This window comes from Gossypium arboreum, chromosome 1 (genome assembly GCF_025698485.1).
Source record: "Gossypium arboreum isolate Shixiya-1 chromosome 1, ASM2569848v2, whole genome shotgun sequence".
NCBI classification, from domain to species: domain Eukaryota; kingdom Viridiplantae; phylum Streptophyta; class Magnoliopsida; order Malvales; family Malvaceae; genus Gossypium; species Gossypium arboreum.
Window position 1 is genome coordinate 3,393,634 of NC_069070.1, and position 15,549 is coordinate 3,409,182.

General features: G+C 29.0%; 1 protein-coding gene and 1 long non-coding RNA gene across 4 annotated transcripts; one reads left to right on the top strand and one right to left on the bottom strand.

The window, feature by feature from the left end:
* The first annotated feature begins 3,535 nt into the window (after positions 1–3,535).
* LOC128289377 (uncharacterized) lies at positions 3,536–5,039 on the top strand. Of its 2 annotated transcripts, XR_008279021.1 has the most exons (3): positions 3,536–3,615; positions 4,096–4,173; positions 4,800–5,039. It is a non-coding gene; the product is annotated as an uncharacterized LOC128289377 (long non-coding RNA). The 2 variants fall into 2 exon arrangements; XR_008279031.1 differs by lacking the exon at positions 4,096–4,173 and having other exon boundaries at positions 3,544–3,615.
* Positions 5,040–12,678: 7,639 nt separating this feature from the next.
* LOC108480676 (5-amino-6-(5-phospho-D-ribitylamino)uracil phosphatase, chloroplastic-like) lies at positions 12,679–14,741 on the bottom strand. 2 transcript variants are annotated; one of them, XM_017783751.2, is made up of 2 exons: positions 14,591–14,741; positions 12,679–14,051 (listed from the first exon to the last, which is right to left on the bottom strand). In XM_017783751.2, the coding sequence occupies exon 2, from the start codon at positions 14,047–14,049 to the stop codon at positions 12,907–12,909; it is 1,143 nt and encodes a 380-aa protein (XP_017639240.1). In that variant the 5' UTR covers positions 14,050–14,051; positions 14,591–14,741; the 3' UTR covers positions 12,679–12,906. The 2 variants fall into 2 exon arrangements, with proteins under 2 accessions (XP_017639240.1, XP_017639239.1); XM_017783750.2 differs by having other exon boundaries at positions 12,679–14,267; positions 14,591–14,739.
* Positions 14,742–15,549: the final 808 nt, after the last annotated feature.

Below are 15,549 nucleotides of genomic sequence, written 5' to 3' on the forward strand. Positions count from 1 at the left end.
CTCAACTGATCTAAAGCTTTTCTGTGGATCGATACCCTAACTAATTCCCAATTCGACGACCGATTTGTTTCAAACAACATTGATTGAAAACTCTCTCATCTGTCCAACAAAACACCCCCTAATTGTCACAACATAGTGTTTTTAAGAAAATCCATGAGTTAAACAAATACAAGCTGGGCAAAGCTAGGGACCAAAATAATAATTTTACCAAGATTTTCATTGCTTGCATATCGTTAAAAACAAATGCATGCCTATAACAACCGAAGCAAAATACTCATAAACAAAAGGGTAAATTAAATCTTTAATCACTAAAGTATGGGTAAATTTTTGTTTTGGTCACTTAATTAAAAAAGTTATAATTTGATCATTGAACTATTCAAAAGTTTTCCCCTTCTCTAAACTACATCATTAATCACTAAACTATGACTGTTAAAATCGATGCTATATAGCTTCCTTTGTTCACACTGCCTACACCAATCGAAAACTCTTTTTCCTTTTCTCTTTTATAGTGTAGCTTTTTCTTCATGAAACAGCTTTATATGTTACGAATCTACAAACCAAAAGTCAAACAACTTGTTTTTCTTATCTCCGACACCAACCTTCAATTGACGTGGATCTAAGGTATGTGTAGCGACGTAAAAAATTTTTGCTTGGTTGCTAATTGGGGTGTTTGATTGAAAGTTTAAAGACCGAGGTTTGATCTTAAAAAGGGAGTCGCCACCGATCCTTTTTTTAGGTGTGATTGGACACCTAATAAATCATCTTTTTTGAAAAGAAAATTTATTTTCGAACAAAAATGAAGGCCAAATTTGGGTCTACGTGAAAATCAGAGTAAAGTAGGGTTCGGGAGTCGGTTACGCACGAGGAAGATATTAGCACCCTCGCAACGCCCAAAATGGTATCTTGTAAAACATATGTTGTCTTGGTTTTAAAAAATACGAGTTCAATGTAATATTTAGTCGTGATCTGGTTGCAACACGAGAACTTTTAATAATTTTTATTTTTGAGAAGGACATACCGTTTTAACACGAGTCAATTGATGTTCACCCAACATAGCGATGAAATCGATGACTTAATGTTAAATCGGTATGTTGCCTTGATTATTGAAATAAATAAAAACATGAATAAACATTTTTAGAAAGGTGAACAGCTAGATGATATAAAATGGGCTGGAAACGAAAAATAAGAGTTAGAAGTACGTCAAAACAAATAATAACTATGATAATAATATTAAAACGACAACAACGTATGCGATATTAAACATGATGACAATATTATTAAACGCAAAATAAGAACGAACATATATATATAAACATATAGGAAGTAGAGTGATATAAACTTAATATTAAAATACTAATAGTGCCGATATATATATATATTAAAGTATATGTAATGATAAGAGTGAAAAGCTTACGCATAGTAATACTAAAATATATACGTAATGTATATCTACATAATGTATAAAATGAACATATACAAGATACATTATAAATACTAATAACATAAAATTACATACATCAATAATACTACATAAATGTATACATATATTTTAAAATAAATACATAATAATATTAGAATAAAATAATAAGTATAATAATAAATATAAGGATATATGAAAATAATAAAATAATACTATATATAAAAGTATATATATATATATACCCGTATAATAAAATATACCAATATTAATAATAAATATAATAGGGTAAAATAGATATAATAATAACACGTACATAATACAATAAAAATATATATACATATATGTGATAAAGTATTAGAAAATGTATACATAGTATATATACTAGGGATAATAATATAGTGAAAACAACCATTAACAATGCTACATAAATAGATATATAATAGTAGCATGTACATAATATTAAGATACTTATATAGTATATGCATATAATATAGTTATTGAAAATACACATAATATATACAGTATTAAAAACGTATATAATAGTTATTAAAAATATATGTATGAGATAATATCAAAAATATATACATAAGATAGTACATAAATAATCTAAATAATATAATATTGAAAAATATATATATACATAATAATATATAAAATATAATGTTAAAAGCATATATAACATATATAAATATATATATATATATATATATAATATAATACATAAGTATTAAATACATATACATATATATAAAAGATCATAGACTAATACATAATAATAATGGTAATAATAATATTGAAATATAAAAAAAGCAAATATAATAAAGATATTAAAATAAAGTAATAAAGTAACACCATCAATAAATATACATATACATATACGTACATAACAAATGTACACTACTACATGTAATAAATAAATATAATAAGTATACAGAGATTATAATTAATAATAATAAATAACAGAAAATAATAACAAGTAATTTGAAAATAAAACAGTAAACTAACACAAAAAGCACTAAATCGAACATAAAACAAAATTTTGTGGCGAATTCGAAAAAGAGATAAAGAAAAAAAGGGTCATTATGCAACACGCGCGTAACTTAGGAGGACCCAAACAGCAATTATCCCCTCTCATCAAAACGCAGCTTTTGCACAGGGACTAAATTGAAAACCGTGAAAAATAATAAGGCCAAATTGAAAATTCATAGAAACTTAATTGCGAAATCTCAGAAAAGCGAAAGGGCCAAAAGCGCAATTAGCCCTTCCGTTAAAAAAACACGCGGATCCTAGAGAGTCGGGTGGGGTTGGGTCGGTCTGACCCAGGGCAAAACGACGTCGTTTTGTGCCCTGGGTTTTAATGCCAAAACGGCACTGTTTTTTAGCGCTATAAATAGCTCTAAAATCAGAGAAAAAAATCATTTGTGCCAAAACCAAAAAAAAATAAAAAAAAGAAAAAAAGAAAAAAAAGAATAAGGAGAGAGGAGGGAGCTAGGCGATTTTCGGCCATAGGCCGATCACCGGAATGTCGCCGGCCTCGGCGCCTGTAACATCCCGAAATAGGGCCTAAACGGAACAGTGGTTGCGAAACCACAAATCCGAGGTAGAATGTAACGGCCTAATTTTCAGTGGTGTCAAAAATGGTGATTTGAGATCACTAAATCGGACAAATAAGATTGAACAAGATAGTAACTTAATATTTATGAGTCAAGTAAGAATTTAGAAGAATTTGTGAAATGGTGAAATTAGTGAATTAAAATAATTTATTAGGTCGACGGGTCAAAAGCGAGGTATCGAGACCTCGAATTTGAAAATCGAGCTATAAATATTTTATAAATATTTATGAAGTGTCATTGAGTTAGTATTAAAGTTTCGTTAGAAAATTTTGATGTTTAGATAGCTAATTAATTAAAAGGACTAAATCGAAAATAGCTCAAAATTTGTTAAATTGTGAGTAAATAGCTTAAGTATTTAAAAAGATGGATTTAAAGAGCAATTAGACCCAAAGGTTAATGGCTGGACGGTTTGGGTATGAAATAAGCAAGAAAACAATGTGAACAAGGGACAAAATTGGAATTAGCATAAAAGTTAATAGTTAAAAAAATGATGTAATTGAAAATCTAGACATTTCTTCATCTTTCTCAGCCAGAAACACCGTAGCAGGTCTCCTATGCTGGTTTTTCATATTTTTGCACCATGTAAGTTCAATTTTACTATTTCTTAGTAATTTTATGTTTTGTGACTTTTACAATTAGGTCCAATCATCTAATTCATTAGTTTTTGATTTGGTGGGTGAAATTGGAAGTTACCCTGGCTGAGTAAGGGTATTTTATGATGAATTATTATGAAATTGAAGTTCTAATTTCATATTAAGGTTGTTTTATTAAGTCATTTTGATAGAAAATGGTATTTAGGACCTAATTGTGAGCAAAATTGTGAATTAGATGTTGGTGTTGAAATTCAGAATATCAAAGGCTGTGAAATAGTTTATAATGATAAAATAAAAGTGTTAATTTAGAAAAAATTAGTTCAATTGATGGGTGAATTGAGCAGGGACTAAATTGTAAAAACTGTAAATTTTGGGGTAAAAGTGCAATTTCGAATTTTGAACAGCATAAATTGTGAAGTGAAATAGAAATCAAATAAATTCTAATGAGTAGAAATATTTTATATTATAGATCAAGAATCCAAAGAAGAACGAGGAAAAGAAAAAGTAAAGGACTAAATTGTAAGGTTTAGTCACATTTTGTATCAAGGTAAGTTTACAGTAAATAAATGCAATATTCTTTTATTTTACATTATTATTGTCAATTTCAAGCATTTATATATTATGTTATGAAAATATTTAAAGTCGAATTTAAGGTGAAGTGACAGAGGAAAAGTGTTAGAAAGCCCCGGTTGAACCCTAGGAATGTTAGGATATTAGGGTTGACAGGACAAAACAGAAATGAGCCATGTAAGTCCATATTAGAAATATGGCTTTGGAGACTGGATTGAGCCATGTAAGTCCATATTATATATGGCATTGGAGCAGAGAATAATTCATTTAAGTCCATGTCAAAGACATGGCATTGGCGAGATATTGATAGACGAGAACGACCCTAGTATCCTTAGTATTCTGAGTGGTTCAACGGGTCAAGATACGAGTTAAATTACAGTGAATTAACAGCAAAGGAAAAGTAGATTATACTTATGAAAAAGGAAAGGTCAGGTAAGAAAGAAGGTAAGGGAATAAAGAAGAAGATAGAAATTGAGAAGTAAAGAAATTTATGATGTTAGATGATATTATGCATAATTATCCATTATGTTGAATGTTGTGATTTATTTGCTTGTAAGCTTACTAAGCCTAGTGCTTAATCTCTTTATTTTCTTCTTCTTATAGTACTTATCTAGTCACTTGAGGATCGAAGGAAATGTCGGAGGCCGATCACACTATCAAAGAAATAACTCGGTATAACTAGACGTTTTGTTTTGGGTATGGCATGTATAGAAACTTAGCTACTTTTGGTATAATATGAATAATGAATGATGTGTAAATACTTGCTAGTGATTAGCTAAGAAAATAGCTGATGATATACATGTTTATTAATATGTATGATTGAATGATGATTATCAATGAAAATTATGAAAAATGTGAAAGTAACCTAAAAACAGATTCAAGTAACAGAAATGATGTAACTTTGAAAAATCACTAAAAATTGTAGAAACATAGTTTGAAGATGAATAATATATGAAATTAAAGATTATTATGTATATTTTCTTATGGAATAAGCAAAACAGGTAAAAGTATTATATTTTATGATATATCTGAGTTTTAGTGAAACAGGGTCAGAGCGATTTCTGGATCCCCTATTTCAAGTTTGGAAATTCACCATAAATTGTAAAAAACTAATTAGAAGGTATAATTTATATGGTTAGAATTCTTGTTGAATCTAGTTTTGAGAGAAACAAACTACTTAGTCATATGAATTTTGTACAGGAAGAAAAATGGTTCGTAGTAAGAAGAGGTCAGTGCAGTCGAGTTTTGAAATAGGGGAAACTTTGACTAATAAAATGTACTAATTGGCTAAGTCAAAATTTCTAGAAAAAAATTAGTAGATATATATATGAGTCTAGTTTCATGAAAAATTTACGGATCTTAATTTCGAGTTTTGAAACTCGAGAAATGAATTTTTAAGTAACCATGACGCAGAAAAACAATTTATTCCAAAAATTAAAATAAGTGATTTAGAGTTGTTTAAAAGGTAAGATAAGTTTAGTAACACCTCAAGCTTGACTCCGGTGATGGTTTCGGGCGTGGGGGCGTTACAGCGCCGGCCACCGGTAAAACTTAATTTTTTTTTATTTTTTTTGTATTATAATTTTTTATAGATTTGTAATGTTCTTGTAATAATTATGTGTAAAAAAACGAGCCCAAAACAGTAACTAAACTGAAAAAAATTACCTTAGGTTTTTCGCCCTTTTGATTCTTCAATCTCTGATATATTCAGTTTGATTTTATGATATTCTTGTATTTGAATATTGATAGAATTGCTATTGAATGTTTTCCTTATTTATTTCTACTTGAACTGTCAAATCTACTGTTTTTATTTTTTCAAAAATTCGTCCCCCCTTTACAAAATTTGATTTCAATTTTATAACCCCTTTTACATCCATTTTTATATTGTTTCTGTCTCTTCGCTTTTAATGTCTGCAGGTATTGTGGCGGTGGAGCAGAGCTGGTGGCGCCAGGGGATGGTGCTGGTGGCTGGTGTCAGAGGGCAGGTGGCCGGATGGGACAAGGGTTAGAAGTGTGGGTTTGGTTTTTGGGTTTAGGTGGGTTTTGTAAAATGGGGTTTGGGCTTCTGTTGGGTTAATTTTGAGTGTTGGGCTTGGGTTAATTTTGAGTGTTGAGCTTGGGTAGGTTTAGTTATTGTAATTGGGTAGTGGGTTTGGTTGTAACTGGGTTTTGGGTTATTTGTATTCGGGCCCGGGTAATTTGGGGTGGTGGGCTGATGGGTTAGTTGGGCTAATGGGTATTGGTTTAAGTGCGGGTAAAATTGGGCTGTGGGTATTTTGTAAAAGGGCCCAAAATTGGCCTACAACAGTATGTTCTTCTACTCTGATGAATATTGATCCATCATACTAATTGTCAGATTGTCGCTTGGAGATTGCTAGCGGAACTTAAAAAAGAAGTCTTAACAACCTACTGACTTAAATAAAAACTTTCGAATAGTTTAATGACCAAATTGTAACTTTTTTTAGTTAAGTGACCAAAACAAAAACTTACCCATAGTTCAATGACTAATGATTTACCCTAAACAAAAAGGGAACTAAGGAATGTAGGTTTCTTAGGGAGTGTTTCAATTACCTTGTTGAATTTAGTAGCATGTTAGTATTATAAACTAGTATGGTACACCCACGCTTCGTATTTGGTTGTTTATTTATTTGTGTCAAATTATTGAGTAAAAATTTAAAAATTAAAATGTACTCTAAGTCCTATAGACTTCATACATTTGGAATTTAGTCCCTCTACTTTTATTTTCAAGAATTTAAACCCTTTACTTTTCGAATCTAAAATTTACTTTCAGTTTATATATAACCACAAAACATATTAATTGGAAAGTTAATGATATTAACTATTTGGACTTATTAATAACATTATCAAAATATAATAACCACACTATGTTAGAAATTAAAGTATAAGGATTAGTTCTCAAATTTAAACATAATAGAGGGTTCAAATTTGAAATTTAATTATTTTTCTATGATGTAAAAAGTAAAAATTAAAATTTTCTCTAAGTTTCTATACAATTCGTACATTTGGAATATAGTTCCCTTCTTTTATTTTAAGGAATTTAGTCCCTCTACTTTTTGAATTAAAACAGTTCAAGTCTAGTTGTGATCATCGTTAAAATCTTTCTATTAAATCCATCGACATTTTGAAATTAAAAGAATATATTAAGTCATGTAACAATAAAATAATATTGAAAATATCGGTGTGAATTTTTCTTAAAACACTTATTCGAACTCGTCATGATAAAATAATTTTTTGTTGAAATATTGTTCTTAAGAAAATTTGACGTTAATATTTTGATTGAAATAGTTTACAATATTAACTATTTAGAATAACTAATAACATTATAAAAGTAAATGTACCAAATTATGTAAAAAATTAAAGTATATAGATTAATTCTCAAATTTCAGCACAATACAGGGCCAAAACTAAAATTTGACCATTGTCTTATAACATAAAAGAAAAAATACAAACCCAAATGGGAATCACTTTTCAATCTTCAAGATCCTTAGTGCATTCAAATTATATATAACCATGTAACGTTTTAGTTGAAAAGTTAATGATATTAATTATTTGGACTAATTAATAACATATAAAATATATAACAATTAAATTTTAAATTTAGACATAATAGAGGATCAAAATAGAAATTTAACTATTTATCTATAATTTAAAAAACACAAATGGTGTGTAGTCTACCTTTTATACATAGTTATAGGATCAAAATTGTAAATTGAGAACATTGTCATGCAATATAAAAGGGTTAATGTACTATTTGCCCCAAAATTACACTTAATTATCACTTTAGTGCCTAATTTTTTTTTATCAATTTGATACCTGAAATTTCCAAACGTCAAGCATGTTATCCCAGCCGTTACTTCCGTTACAAAAAATTGATGGGGCGTGCTCCCACCTAATTTTATGCTTTTTTTCTAAAATAAATGCAAAAAACGAGAAAATGCAAAAAAAAAGTAAAAAAAGGAAATCAAGAACCTTTTAAAAACATAAAATAAAAAATAATTCAAAAAGAAAAAAAAAGAAAAGAAATCATTAAAATATATAAAAAAACAAAATAATATAGATATACGTATATTCATAGTACTTTTATTAACCTTGAAATTTTTATTTTTACTTTTGAAATTTTACCTTTTATTTTTAAAATTTATTTTCGCATAAAAAATAAGTATTCAAGGCTTGCCAGTTACTTTTTTAAAATAATTATAATCTCAATTCTATGTAGCAAATATTAATAAATTATTTTTATATGTAATTCAACTTGAAAATTTGTCTAAATCTATTTCAGATTTACTTTAATTCCGTTTGAATCAATTAAAAATTATAGTAAAAGAAATTAGAAGTGAGCGTTTGATCGAACTAAATTAAATTAAATGAAAAAGTTTCGAGCTAATTGAGTTGACAGGTCTCTTTTTATCATGCTTACTCGATTTAAATTTTTTTCGAATAAAGTCGAGTTTTACTTCTCAACAAACTCTTACAAATATCACAAGCCTTTAACCTCTTGGATAGCAACATTTTAATTATACACATTTCATCATAAAAGAAGACTCCAAATGCACGATCCATAGTTGTACTATACAGAATTTATGTCCACAATTGAACAGTCATCGTGGCCTATCACTTCTTTTGCAGTTCATTGATCCGTCACCCTATTTGTATTTAAATTAATCAAACTTGAAAGCATTTAAATTTAAAATAATTTAGCTCAAAATTAAACTAAATCTCAAATGAAAGACGTTGATTGAAGAAAATTATGATCACTACGAATTCATTTGCATAGAAATTTATGGTAATGACAGCTCCAGTTCAGAATCAAAAGTGTTAAAAAACACACATAAATAACATGTAACGTTTTCTAATTTCTCCTTTTCTTGTGACTAGAATTATTGTCGCGGCAATAATCGTCCCCACGACTCGTGATGAGCTTGCTAAAAAAATAATAATAATGGGGGGAATGAAAATGTTTGGGAAGTAAATGAAATAAAATAGCCGTAAATAACAATTATATTAATCAAAAAATAAAATAAGTAAATGGAGTTGAATTTCGTAAGCAGTAAAATAAAGTATTAACCTTAGACTCGGTTAATTTCGATTTTGAATTGATCCTTGAAAATGAGTTTTTTCCTCCAAATCATAAACTGGTTATAGTGGCTATGAACGTCCCAACAAGCAATTCTTCCTTTCATAGTTGATTCCGGTATGACCTACAAACCAACCCTTACCGATTGTCTAACTACAATACACACGTTCGAAATTCAAGACCCCCATAGCCTTGAGTTCTGAAGAACCCAACTCGGATCAATAGCCTCAACCGCATGAATCATTTAAATTAGATCACTATCTCCTTTGACGAAAATCTCACTAGTATGACCCAACCAAGATACGTCAATTTGATCGAGGGAATCCGAATACAACACGGTTGACTCGACTTCCCAACTGTAAGCCAAACAACTCCAACTCAACGCGCGCTTTTTGAATTGAAATTGAATTGACTTTAAGGGACGAATTTGTACTATCCCACATTCCGGACAGATGGTGAATACCGTTATAAAAGATTTTTAGTATGAATTCATTTCTCACTATTCTTGACCAAAAAGAATATCGACCTAAAACTAAGTAGAAGTTCAGTAAAGCATGAAATTAATCATGCTAGTTGGTGTATGTAAATAATTTTAATAAAAATAGTTGAAGGTGGAAAGGAAAAGGTACTTAGAAGTAATTTAGCCAAAATAATAAAATGAAAAAACAAATGACTGAATGTCTATACTTTAGCACTGACGCGTAAAAGAAAGAAAGGAATGAATTTTATTCAATTTCCAAGTGTACTCAAAGCGACTTTCAAAGGCCAAAACACACCCTATTTATGTACATATCATATATGAAAATTAGTCTACCTCAACTTAACAACCAATTACATGAAATCACATTTATAGCATTTTTTTTTTCTAAACGTAGTTTTTACAAAGTCAAAAATTTGATTAACACTTAAATGTCTCTAAATTTCTAATTCGGCCTCTTTTTTTTTATTGTTTGTGCTCAAATTTAGTACTTTTTCTGCTTATTTTTTAATAAAAGAATACAAATTTCGTTCCCGACAGAATTTAAATATAAAATCACCAAGTTAGTAGGAATTAATTGATTTGAACACGTAAAATATACAAAATAAACATAATATCAAAGCTCAAAGCATTTTGTACAATTTTAATTTAATTATTGAACTTGAAAGAACCAATTCCATATACATATTGTGTTTTTAAAATTATATATATATTTTTCATAAATTTCTGGAATTTTTTAATAATTTTGATTTTTTTCTGCTATGTTTTTTAATTTTATTGTGAAAAATAAAATTTTAAAATATAGATAAATATTCAAAGGTGATTAAAAATTACTATAGATATTTATATATCCATATTATTCCATGTTTCTTTTTGCTATCTTTGAACTGGTTTTTTTTTTCACTATTTTTTAAAAAAAGTATGTTTTTTTGACCTTTTAGAAATTTATTTAAAAAGAGTGACGTGGCACACTCTTAGCATGCAACATCATCTATTTCTGTAATAGCAATAAAGACTAGATAATGTACTTGACGTTTGGAAACTTCCGATATTAAATTGATGAAAAATAAAGTTGTTTAAAAATTAAAGTGATAATTGGATGTCACTTTGGAGGACAAATATTACATTATTGGACTTGAAGATCCCTTTTAGATTTCACTTTGAGCATTTTCTAAGGATTAAAATTGAAATTTTACCATTTGTTTTAAAATTTCATGAAAAGAAAAGAGACTTGTATGTTGATTTGAGAGGTGTCGGCTGAAGAAGAATTTGTAAGAATATTTGTTATATTATATCTTATTTTTAATACAATACTTAAAATTATTTATAATTTTTTTAAAAATTTTAACTTATAAATAAGAGGATTATACGCTTCAACACACTCGAATCTAAGTTTTTCTGCATTGACAACAATACCTATATCAATAGAGTATTATTATTTTTGTTAAGCGGTAAACAATTATTACATTGTCTAAATTTTCTAAACAAAAATAAGCATGTTTTTTATTAATACTTTTTTAAAAATAAAAACACATTTTTTTATTTTTTAATTTTAATATTAAATAAATTTATTTTTTTAAAAAATCAGAATAATTTAATTTTGTTCAATTTTAAAATGAACAATTAAGCACAATTAATTGTATATATTTGTTATTAGTATGATAACAAATTCAGTTCACAAAATTTACACATCGTGTCAATTTGACTTTGATTTAATAAATTTAGTCCATAACATTTACACATTCTGTTAATTTGATTTTAATTTAACAAATTTAACATGTAATATTTACATATCCGTTAACATTTACAACAAATATATAAAAATCAAAAGTTAAATTTATTATTATACTAATCATAATTATATACAATTATTAAAAATATTAAAATTATAATTAACGGTCATAATTATTTAATTTTTAATAAAATTAAAATTTTTTATTTTTTAGGAGACAGTTCTCTTTACCTAAAGAAAATTAATGTAGTCGTTTCTGGGTAGCGTGCACGTTTCTTGGCCACATGAGGAAACGACTCTGTTGCGTCCACTCTTTCCTAGATATTCATATTTTCTGATATACTATTATTATATAAATTTATTGCTTTATAAATAAATCAATTAATTCATAAATAAAATATTGATAAAGTAACATAAAGATGTCGTATTTAGACTTATTCATTAGACTTATTCATGAGTCAATTTATCCGTCTAGACTCAAATATTTGTCAAAAATTTAAAAGTATTTAAGTAAAAATATGACTTAAACTCGAACTTAAACATTGAACTCGAACTTAAACATTTAAGATTAAAGCTCAACTCATTTTAAATTTATAATACTTTATATTATATTATTTTTATATATTATATAATTTAGAAAGTATTAAAAAATAAATCTATACTAAATATATAACTTTACTCTCATGTAAACATTAAAATAATAATAACATTAATATAACTATATAAAAGTTTTCAATAAATAGAAATATTAAAATAATATAATATAAATATTTAAAAAATCAAAAATGATGTGAACAGACCTAAAATAAGTTTAAGTTAATTTTTACAAATATGAACAATTTGGACATAAATTTAAGTCTATATTTCAGACCGGACCGAACTTAGATAAGTATAAAATATGTTAATATCATACTTAGACCAAACCCGAATCTAACCCAACTCAGTTCATAAACACCTCTACTTGTATTAGAAATCTAATTACATTTTATTTTTTATTTAAAATGAATAAATTAATCCTATATTAAATCAAGGAGAAAATCAATTTTTATTAAAAATTTCATTTATTTATACTGTTAAATACTGATATTGATATGATTGAAAAAATAACAAGACAGTAACATATGAAATACCACGAATAGAAATGAATTAACCCAATCTAAATTAAACCAAGCAAAAATACGAAATCTTACCTTTTATAACTAGAAAATTGAAAAGTAAGCATGTATATGATACAACTATACATCTATGGGTAAATAAATCATGTGGTTGTCCAATGCAGACCACCATTTTTTTTATATTTTCTTTATGTTTTTTGCTCCTTTTTGGCTATACAATAAATGGAACAAATTATCATCAAGAATCATATGAAGAACATTGAAAAAAAGTTTACAGTTCTTTCAGGGGGCTACCAGAAAATACCATCATCAATTGCTGTTGATGTGGGCGGTTCATCATGTTCCTCCTCTATCTCCATCTCCGGGATTGGTTCTCCGGATCCGAATTCAGGTGACTCTATATCTGCAAGGTTCTTTAAATCGACAATAGAAAGCTCGTCTAAACGTCTTACCACCAAGTCTGCAGCCCTGAGCTCATAGACAAGATGCTTGTTAGCAACAGCAACGCACTTCATCCGTGCCTCATGAGCTGCCTCAACGGTCTGGTTAGAGTTTCCGAATACAATGCACCGCTCTGCAATGAATTCTAGAAGTTGTGCAGCGTATAGAAACATTTCTGGATCGGGTTTTCCTCGACATACGTCCTCTGCTGCCACAATGGCACTGAAGCACTCTTCGATGCCGATTGTTCTCATTGCAGCCTCTAGAGTTTTTCTTGGTCGAGTCGAAACCAAAGCCATTGGAATATTGTAATGCATCAAAATATCCACAAACTCACTAGATCCATCACAAAATCTATACACCCCACCTTGTAATGATTGGTAAATTTCTTCTTTCCTTGCGGCCATTCTTTTAACCGATGCCGGGTCTCTAGACCAACACAAGATTTCAGAAATCGCTTGCTCATTCTTCGTCCCTTCTATTCTTCTCAGCATAAAGGCTGGAATAGGGGATCGGCCTTCTTCTTCAGCAAGACTCAACCATGCTTGCTTCTCGAGCTCGGGGTTATCTTTAATTATAACTCCTTCCCATTCGAAAATAGCTGCTATCCAACCACAACCCATCCTTTCATGACGAAGCCTGGGATTACGCAAGGAAGGCTTATCGGCTCTATTTTCCGGGGGCCACAACTCGGGTTTTTGAACTATACCAGCCTCAATTTCATCCTTCCAATTCTTAGGAGATCTTTCTTCTTCTCTATACGCATGCACCTCCTTCGTCAGCTCTATCGCACGAGCCTCTACCCCTAAATTAACTAACCTATCGGCTTTCAACCTCGGTAAAAGAGGCGACACAACAATTCTTCTGCCGGTAAATTCTGTAACTCGGACTCGATAACTGATTGGTTTCTGTTTGCCGGAAATGTCCCTGACAGAAACTCTACCATGCAAAGGACTATGACCAAGAAGAGATGTCGTTGCAATTGACTCCATCACTGCCATTTTCAACCAAAACTATAACTTTTACAAATTCCTCTATTAAAATCCGATCCTTCTAAATTATTTGCAGAAAAGTCCACACAAATCCAATCAAATGAACAGCAAAGGAAAATTAAAGAACCGAAAAGAAAATTCAACTTTCCTCGAATTTGCACCACAATTCACACATCAACATCCAACAAAAAACACCAAAAGATTGAAGTAAAAAAAAGCTGCAAAAACCAAGTTCTCAAATGATTCTCTTTGACCATAAAAGGGTAAAGAATAAAACAAATTGTCTCACAATAAATAAATAAATAAATAATCCAACTTTATCATCAAGCAAACTACCTCCAAACATACCCTTCAAGTCAAACTAAGCATAACCCAAAAAACCCAAATTCACAAACCAAAACAGGAGAACAATTATAGAAAGCAATAAACGAAAAAACAAACCCAGAAAATAAAAAGTCGAATAAAAATACATAAATGGAAAAAATATGCAATTATTATAATTAAAACAACTCAAAGGAGGAAAGGAATAATGAAGAAGAACCTGGAAACCAAAGAAATGAAAACCCAAAATGAGATAAACTTGGATTCTTCAATTAAAAATCTGTGAATCTGCCATTTTAATTGTTTCTTGAACAAGTTGGTTTCCCTTTTTTTTTTTTGCGTGTGTGGTTTATAATTAAAATAAAAAGTTAATAACAATCATTATAAATAGAGTTAAAAAAAAAAATGAATGAATGAAGAGAGAGTAGTGGAAGTGACTGGCTGGCCGTACACCTGTCGGTCATAAAATTTAACCTTCTGAATTTTAGGGGTTATATATGAAATGATATTATTATAAATTTGATCAAATTATGGTTTTAGTCCTTTTATTATGATAAAATTTTGAAATTAGTCATTATACTTTAATTTTTCATATAATGTAATTAATTAAAAACACTTATTTGAACTTAAAATGTTTCACATTGTAATGATAAGTTGACAACAGTGTTTTTTTAAAATTTCTCATCGACGTTTTATTTGAAAGAATTTCCACAATTATTTATTTGTATTAACGCACAAATATATTTTATAAAAATTAATATAAACAATAAATTAAGCCTTAATTTAATGGTAAAGCATTGCTATTTTTCCCCCACAAATGAAAACACGTAGCAAGCCGAAAGACCACCTGAAGGATAAACTCCACCGGACCTTGAAAGTTACTAGAGGCTTCACCTCCCGTCTTAATCATCCAAACAAGCGGAAGGTAGTCATTCAAGAAAGTTATTTATTTGTTCTTCCAAGCACTCGACCTTCTGTTAAGAGTGTGATCTCTTTGGTCACCAAACCTCATGTACCATCGAATAAGAGTGAGTGTCAGGATTTGTCCTATCATAGACATTCTTATCCCAATAAAGACATCCACCTCATACATCTCGCAATGATAGCTTGATGGCAAGTCCAACACGTTAATACTATCCTCCATGAAACCCCTGAAGAGGGGATTGATTCTAAAATATA

Excerpts from the sequence above, each read along its gene's own strand:
- LOC108480676 (XM_017783750.2), bottom strand. The coding sequence starts at position 14,058 with ATGGCAGTGATGGAGTCAATTGCAACGACATCTCTTCTTGGTCATAGT.